This window comes from Gigantopelta aegis, chromosome 10 (genome assembly GCF_016097555.1).
Source record: "Gigantopelta aegis isolate Gae_Host chromosome 10, Gae_host_genome, whole genome shotgun sequence".
Taxonomy (NCBI): Eukaryota; Metazoa; Mollusca; class Gastropoda; order Neomphalida; family Peltospiridae; genus Gigantopelta; species Gigantopelta aegis.
In genome coordinates this window covers 37,333,212-37,342,679 of record NC_054708.1, presented here as the reverse complement: position 1 = coordinate 37,342,679, position 9,468 = coordinate 37,333,212, and the positions used below count along the sequence as shown (strand labels likewise).

The 9,468-nt window shown below is 39.7% G+C and overlaps 1 protein-coding gene across 1 annotated transcript in view; it reads left to right on the top strand.

Annotated features, from left to right (window-relative positions):
* Positions 1-2,175: 2,175 nt before the first annotated feature.
* The window catches only part of LOC121383609 (CCN family member 3-like), a 43,213-nt gene continuing 35,920 nt past the window's right edge, over positions 2,176-9,468 (top strand). The window contains exon 1 of the mRNA XM_041513700.1: positions 2,176-2,468. Coding sequence (XP_041369634.1) covers positions 2,176-2,468 — 293 coding nt within the window. The remainder of the gene's footprint in view (positions 2,469-9,468) is intronic.

Genomic DNA, 9,468 nt, shown 5'->3' with positions numbered 1-9,468 from the left:
GCCAATGATCCCTACACGGTTATGTGAGCGGTATAAAATAGAACGTGCAAAAATCTTAAAAGACTAGGGCTTAATACATTTCAATGGAATGCATGAGGGATTCTCGTCGGATCAAATGTGGGGCGGGCGTAAATATATTGAGGGGCCAGACATTATTTTTATTCAAGAAACGTGGCTTCACAAATGTGGGGCGAACGTAAATATATTGAGGGGCGAGATGTTATTTGTATTCAAGAAACGTGGCTTCACAAACGTAGGGCGGACGTAAATATATTGAGGGGCGGGATGTTATTTGTATTTAAGAAACGTTGCTTCACAAACGTGGGGCGGACGTAAATATATTGAGGGGCGAGATGTTATTTGTATTCAAGAAACGTGCTTCACAAACGTGGGGAGGGCTTAAATATATTGAGGGGCGAGATGTTATTTGTATTCAAGAAAGGTGGCTTCACAAACGTGGGGCGGACGTAAATATATTGAGAGGCGAGATGTTATTTGTATTCAAGAAACGTGTTTTTACAAACGTAGGGCGGACGTAAATATATTGAGGGGCGGGATGTTATTTGTATTCAAGAAACGTGGCTTCACAAACGTGGAGCGAGGGGTAAATATATTGAGGAGAGGGATGTTATTTGTATTCAAGAAACGTGGCTTCACAAACGTGGGGCGGACGTAAATATATTGAGGGGCGAGATGTTATTTTTATTCAAGAAACGTAGCTTCACAAATGTGGGGCGGACGTAAATATATTGAGGGGCGAGATGTTATTTGTATTCAAGAAACGTGGCTTCACAAACGTGGGGCAGACGTAAATATATTGAGGGGCGAGATGTTATTTGTATTCAAGAAACGTGGCTTTACAAACGTGGAGCGAGGGTAAATATATTGAGGAGAGGGATGTTTTTCAAGAAACGTGGCTTCACAAACGTGGGGCGAGATGTTATTTGTATTCAAGAAACGTGGTTTCACAAACGTGGGGCGGACGTAAATATATTGAGGGGCGAGATGTTATTTGTACTCAAGAAACGTGGCTTCACAAACGTGGGGCGAGATGTTATTTGTATTCAAGAAACGTGGCTTCACAAACGTGGGGCGAGATGTTATTTGTATTCAAGAAACGTGGCTTCACAAACGTGGGGCGGACGTAAATATATTGAGGGGCGAGATGTTATTTGTATTCAAGAAACGTGGCTTCACAAACGTGGGGCGAGATGTTATTTGTATTCAAGAAACGTGGCTTCACAAACGTGGGGCGGACGTAACTATATTGAGGGGAGAGATGTTATTTGTATTCAAGAATTCAGTCCGTAATTAGGTACGACATTGACATGTCTGTTTTTCGCAAATCATGTAATCAGTTATTTACTAAGTTTTACAATTGGACGGCGAAGTTATTATCATGAACATGTTGAAGATTTTGTAGTTGTGCTATAATTAATGTCAACAAGTACTAAATGTTAGACATGACCTGTCATTGTTTTTACTAGTTCTAACACGTTTCTAGAACATGCTAAAATATGTTTAGCATCAAGACGCTTGTATAAATGTGGATGTTAAAATGCCTTCAATAATTTTGTACATGTAAAAACCAAAATCCTGTTTAAGCTGCTACATTAGGAATACCAGAAACAAATGGTGTAAAAACATTAATATTCTAAACAAGATTATGTAACTAATGCCTAATTCACATTTGGCCTGCGATGGGTCTACGGAGCCCGTATCCTGCCCGTATCCCCCTTTCCGTGCGGCCTCCGTGCGGAGGCAGGAGCCGGCCGTGAGATTTTCGTACAGATTCACGGGCGTCGCGGCCTCTACGATTTTGTTTAGCGAGAAGTTATACAAATTTGAAAAAATCGTAAGCCCGTAACCCGTAGACATGTCGTAGGTGGCATTGCACAATCCCCGCAGGTGGACACTGGGGCCACAAAATAATCGTACGGAGATTGTAAGCTCTTGGGACAATCGCACGGCCCTCGCACAGCTATCGCAAGGTTGCCGCTCCCTGCCCGTGCAGTAACCGTGAAATCGCACGGATATTGAGCAGTCATCCCGCGGCAACCCCACAGCGGCCGCACCATGGCCGTGCAGCCGCCTTGAGATCGGCCAAACATTTTTCAGATGGGTATATATTGGTCATCTCCAGCAGTTCCTTATCACTCGTCTCAGTTCTACACAATGTTACAAAATATCTTGAACTTCTTGATTTGTCAATGTGCGATCGGCAAACACAAGCAGAAATGTGAAATAGTACACAGAGATCCTCCTTATACACTTGGGACTCGGACGCTCAAAAACGACACGGCGGCTGCACGGTCACGCACCATCTCCGCGCAGCCTCTGCACAGAAGCCGCACGGGCTCCGTACGATTTCCGTGTGGAGACTGCACGGCAACTGCACTGAAATTGCACGATTTCCGTACAGTCTCCGCGCAGCCTCCGTACGGCTTTGCCCCGGCCTGCCCCCGAGGGTCCGTACGAGAAATCGCACGATGTTCGTACACAATTTGAACACGTACGCCGTAGCCCGTAGCCACCTACGATGCCTCAAAAATCGTACGGAAAATCGTAGACCCATTTATCGCACGGCGCCCGGGGCAAATGTGAACCAGGCATAATATCAGGTTTTAATCATTAAAAGCCTTGTTACAAGCGGGCATTTGTAATGTCTGTAAAGTCGGAGAATGCCCCGTTAAGAGGATGACTGTCATTTCTTATTAATGTATCATGAAGAAGAAAACACTTATTATAAATATCTAGGAGTGGTATAACGTGTTCATTAACATCATACTGAAATTTTATTTCCATCCGACACCAAAATATAATCAGAGAAGTAAGTTAGTTAATCTAGATTTCAAACATGTTTCTTGGTTATGAGAAAACATTGGTTAATCAAAGTACCCTCATATACTTTTAACTTGACATCTTTGTTTTCTATTAATGTCCGACACCAAAGCTATTTACACTTTACTAAGTCAAAATGGGTGAATTATTGGAACTTGTTATGTGTAGTATTAATGCAGCTCCTTCTGCCTCCTACAAACCTATATTGCTTCCTAATGTGAACGACTTACAAAGAACACATGGGCAAAGTTTCAAATTCCATCCGATACCAAAACAAGTATTTCAAAATACGACTCATAGTTTTGTCGTTTTAAAACATTTTTTTACCGTTGAAACGCTTTTATAAATATGGCCTTTTGTCAACAAAATAGCAAAGGATCTTTTATATAGATATTTCCATAGTCAGGTCTTTGATGTACTCGTCGTCAGGTACTGGTAGGGATGATTCATATTGGCGGTCGATCCTGCGACGGATCAGCTAAAAACAGCTAAAAACACTGTTATGCACAACATTGCTATTTGGTTCTTCGGATGCTAGAAATATTTTTATATCGGTAGGTTTTATGACCACCTAAGATATTGAAGGACGATTGGGGTCAGAAATGAAATTTGAAAGCTGACGTTTTTTTATCAGTAAATCGCAAATGCAAACAATAAAAACGACTAAAAACAAAACAATAACAACTGTATGATCAACAGAATGAAACTGATTGACAGAAATAATGTTCCACAGTGATTAATCGACCTTCCTGGAAATGGTCAAAATCGAGAATGACACCCCACGCACGTGTACGGGGCAACTGCGTGATGCACGTGCAAACTATGGAATGTGTTTCGGTGTATAGGTAAACAGACCTGAATGTTCTTTACTAAGATGTCTGTGCTCAAAACGTATGTTCGGTCTAATAGTTGATATTAACATTAATATTTCAGGTTCCCCTACTTTTTTGAAGAATATATGTATAGATAGAGAGAGAGAGAGAGAGAGAGAGAGAGAGAGAGAGAGAGAGAGAGAGAGAGAGAGAGAGAGAGAGAGAGAGAGAGAGAGGTTATTACCAGAGTGTTTTTCGGTATCATATATTAGGAATAAACATTGTATTATACGAGTCTCTGGCGAGCATAATACATTATTTTTATTGCTAATATATGATATTGACGATACTGAAATACACGAGGGTAATAATAGTAATCACTTTATCACATAATCTCAAGCTTAATACAACGTGTTTTTGTAAATTGTATACGCAACTTTAGTTCTAGTCGGCCATTACCTGATATTCAAATGTAAAAATATCTGACGCATTTTTTTTAATTTTTTTTTTTTAAATGAAAATGACGTCAACTTCAAATGACGTAATTTTGGATATCCTTAGGGGAACGTGGTCTAAAACGGGCCCCTTAAGCAAATTCCTAAATTAATCTTAATTTTAGAAATATAAATCAAATACAATATTGATTGCTTCGTTGTTTAACATGTGTAATTGATGTATAAAGAACAGAATCCAGTTGCATTTAACTCTTTTCAAGCTTAGGAGAAAAACAAGGGTGTCTCGATCCCAATCCTGTTTCAGCAGCAATTTCTGATGAACCTTCTTTACAACATCTTCGTTGAACGTTGAATTGCTTGCATGCCCTTTCTGAGTCCCATAGCTCCATGTCTAACAGCTAGTATTGCACGCTGCATACTCTCTTCACTCCAGCTTTGTCGTGTTGTCTTGCGGATATATTTCCCCATAGTACTGAAAATAGACACACACAAAAAAGGTTTTAGTACACATGTTGTTATTGTTGTTGTTTATTAACAATGTCATTTACAATGCGATACAGTAGCTTTGTTATGCCAGCCCTATGACACATTATTAGCCTACTTCTTGGGTTTAAAATGGGTCCCCCAGGGGCCCGTTTTAACTGAGCTCATACTTGTTGACACCTACCATGTTTAGAATCAAACAAGTAGTACGATGTTGAACAATGACATAGCTTTGTAAAATACATAGGTTCAATGTTTGAAAACAACTGTGTCATTTAAGGTTGGCATTCATACATACCTTCAGTTCGAGATGAACTTTTCTAAAAGTTTTTTTTAGCGGGAACCGACAAAAGTGTTGTTCTTCTTTGCACAAGCCTACGAACGCTAAAAAAACGCGCATGTCACAAAAACGTCATCAACTGGAAGCGGGGTTGTTGTGTACAGTGCATTTTTGGACTACACGAAAGAGAACATAAGATAATGGGGGGAGCCCATTTTAACTTGAGGGCCCCGTTTTAGACCACTTTCCCCTACATAAAATAAACTAGTGCTTAACGTCGTTGGGTTTTTTTCTTTCTAAACGCTGGGCAGCTTTCAATGCAAAATTGCTGTTGAAATGTTTTAGTTTGGTGACTATGAATGCATATGTCAATTATAGCCTCTATTAGAAATTCGCGAGAAAAAAATAGGCAGAGTTACGTCCCCTCCGCATTTTTTCATACTATGGAATTTACTACAAGTTATTTATTTCTGAGCCGCTTTTTTTCAAAATTATACATAAAAATAGCATATTTCTGTTATTTCTAAAACACTTTTATTTTTATTTTCCGATCAGAACAGTCCCCTTCCTCACGTGCCATATTATGTTTGTTAGTTTGTTCAATGTATTTCCGGGGACGTAGGACCCTCCCCCTCCCCCTAAAAACACCACTAGCCAGTCTAGACTTCCTCTACACAATTTCCTGCACACGCGCCTGTTTGACTAAATATTTCGTTTACTGCAAATCAGTTATGCCCATATACATTGCATTATAAAGTGTAAATTTTGCAGCTAAATATATAATTTAACCTAGAAACATCTACCTATATTAACAATACTTGTTTTGTTTACATCAAATTATTTGTGTTAGTCTTGCATGCCGATTATTTAAGGTAGGTAGATGCCCAAAATGTTAAAATGAAGACATTGTTGTATACATGATTATAAGCGTAAGTGGCAGGCAAAAAAAAAAATCCTAATATTTTAAAAATAATTAGCCCTAAAAAAAAATGTAACACCCCCTCCCCCCCCCCCCCAATAAAAAAGAGAGAAAATCCCAGTAACAACAAATCTGCCCCCAAATAACCAATAGCCTACAAAACAAGCCCACACACCAGTACACACGGACAATAAAAAACATAACCCAGACGAAAAAAAAGAGGTTTTATCTGTACATATACCAGTGGCGTAGGAAGGTGGCAAGGGGAGGGGCGCACGCACACGCACAAACACATACATATATACATACATACATGTATGTGTGTGTGTGTGTGTGCGTGTGTGTGTGTGTGTGTGTGTATGTATGTATATATATATATAAATATACAGTCAAACCTGTCGTAAGCGGTCACAAGGTAGTAGACAAAATTGGCCGCTTAAGACAGGTGGCCGCTGATTACAGGTTGCCACATATAGAGTATAACAAAATGTGTTGTTGCTTCTTGTTTTACCGTTGGTACTGCTTATTAACGGATGTGTGCTTCACAGTTGACTATGAATCAACTTTTGACATGTCGCCTCCGTGAGACAAAATATGCAACTAGAATGTTTTAAATTAACCGTTCTCAACAAGGTTTTTTTTTCATTTAATTATTTAGTTCCTACTTCATGCAGTGTATTGTCATAGGAAGTGTCAAGCATAGCCTGCCTAGAGGCAATTAGATGCATTCCAAGTCATACTTTCTTAATTAATACACAATTGAGATGTCGGGACTGAATGTGTACTAGTATTCCTTATCGCTGTTGTTAAAGTATCCCTTTGATATCAAAGTAAACATTTAATGTGGCCGCTTAATACAGGTATTTTAGCGATTTGGGATCCGATTTAGGTGGCCGCTGGCCGCGTTAGACAGGTGACCGCTTATTACAGGTGCATTTACATTATAAATCGTTTGGGAGGGAAAAAAGCGGTCGCTTGAGGCAGGTGACCTCGATTACAGGTGGCCGCTAGGACAGGTTTGACTGTATATAAAGATATATTTCTGATTTGTTTGCGTATTTTCAACAATAATGCATTTATTTGCATCGTCAGTACTCGATTAAATTTAATATACGTCATAATGTACGATTTGTTGCCTGTGTTTATTCCACTGAAAAACATGTGCACGTTTGCTCCCGAAACAAGTCGATGACTACTCCTCAATTCAGTAGTAACAAAGGGCCTTTGTTGCAAGCGACTGGAGCGTGAACGCGCCGGAAGTTATTTAATGGCTACAAATCAAGGGCAGATAAGTATGTTTTTAATAGAGGCTATAGAGTGTCACCCTAGTACGTTTGCTTAGGGACGGTCCATAAATCTCGATGTGCTTCACAATCCGAACAATGTTCGGAAGGGGGTGTGGGGGGGAGGGGGATAAAAGCCATGTTCGGATTGCTTTTCAGGTAAAATATCGGTCCATCGAAGGTCAATGTTTCTTACAATTCGAAACAAGGGGGAGGGGGTAAACTGCTTTTCAGGCCATAACATCGGTATTTTGGGGGCTAGTCTCTACCAGTAAATATGTAAAGCCAACACGTATAATCTGTTAATAAACGTCATCTTGTAGTACACATTATATCAATGTTTTTATGTTAGGATTAGGGGATGGGGGGGGGGGGGGGGGAGGGGGTCAAACCCAATCCTAACATTGTTAGGATTATGAAAACCATTGACATTTATGGACCGTCCCTTAAATGCCAATAAACGTAGTGCCGTGACCTCGATTAATTTAGATCTAATTTGCAAAGTTATCAAATTTTTTGATTGACTGGAAATGTAAGATTATTATATGATAAATATAACAAAAATATATACAGTCGAATCTGTATATAACGGTCACTCAAGGGACCTGGCAAAAATGGCCGCTAAGTAAAGGTGGCTGTTATATACAGATAAAGGAAAACACATATAAAATAACTTACTATAAAAAACCCACTAGTAAACTGGAATGCATAAAGTATCAACAGTCGTCAAACAAATAAAAAATAAGAGAGAAAGAAAGAAAAACATAAATTTTACTACATAAAAATGTTATTTAACGCAATGGCACTGTAATGGCAAAACAAACGTGGTAGATTGTCAGAACTGCTTGTCTGTCTAGTAGCAATCACACACCTTGGAATACAATAGCTGTCTGTGTTGACGTGTCGAATATATATGTAAGTTCAATGCAAATGTTACTGCAACCTATAACAAGTCGTCTTGTAAATTAAATGGCCGACCATATCGTACAGATATAAGATGTAAATACGATTAATGATGCACTGGAGCATGTATCTGTTTTATTTCAACTTAAGTAAAACAATAATTTTATATTGTGACGGCGCAGGTATATATATATATATATATGGATGGATGGATGGATGGATGGATGTATTGATGTATGAATATCTGTATATTGTATGTATGTCGAGGTTGACTGTTACATACATACATAGATATTAACGCACTGGCGCAGGGGATATTTAAATACTTTCTGGCCTCACAAATTGCCCCATGCCGTTGCTGGGACTCGAACCTGCGGCACCGAATCGCCCGCAAATTGCAAGACTAACCACGATGAGCTCTTAGCTATTGAGGCATCCATAAAAAGGGTGCTCTTTAACTCAACCACATGCATGGGGCCTACAATCCACGCGGTCGATAACGCTTACGTGCATGAAACAGTGGGCAGACCTGGCACTGGCTGGTATGTATTGATGTATGAATATCTATATATTGTATGTATGTCGAGGTTAACTGTTACATACATAGATATTAACGCACTGGCGCAGGGGATGATTAAATCCTTTCTTGTGACCTTTATGGAAAGTTCAACTGTCCATTTTGGACAAAACATAGTGGTCATTGTAATTTGTGGCCGCTATAACAGATTCAGCCATTGATTTTGGTCCAAAAATAGTTGGCGCGCGCGCGCGCGCGCGTGCGTGCGTGCGTGCGTGTGTGTGTGTGTGTGTGTGTGTGTGTGTGTGTGTGTGATATAATTTAGTGTTTATGTACTTCCAAAGGTAAGACGTGACATTGTATAAAAGTTCTATTCAATATTCTAAAATTCTACACCGGCCTCGGTGGCGTCGTGGTTAGGCCATTGGTCTACAGGCTGGCAGGTACTGGGTTCAGATCCCAGTCGAGGCATGGGATTTTTTATCCAGATACTGACTCCAAACCCTGAGTGAGTGCTCCGCAAGGCTCAATGGTTAGGTGTAAACCACTTGCACCGACCAGTGATCCATAATTGGTTCAACAAAGGCCATGGTTTGTGCTATCCTGCCTGTGGGAAGCTCAAATAAAAGATCCCTTGCTGCTAATCGGAAAGAGTAGCCCATGTAGTGGTGACAGCGGGTTTCCTCTCAAAATCTATTTGGTATTTAATCATATGTCTGACGCCATATAACCGTAAATAAAATGTGTTGGGTGCGTCGTTAAATAAAACATTTCTTTCTTTCTCAAATACTACTAAACATTGACAATTTGCTGTCAAGATCCAAATGAAGCACCCTCAAAGGAAAGGGTTTTCGTATACCGCAATAGATTGCATTTTTTTTTTTTTTTTGATACGGCCACTACAGTCAAATGAACCAGACACTAGCACCAATGAAACCGACATCAGTTTCCAAATGACGATATCAGTTTACAGAA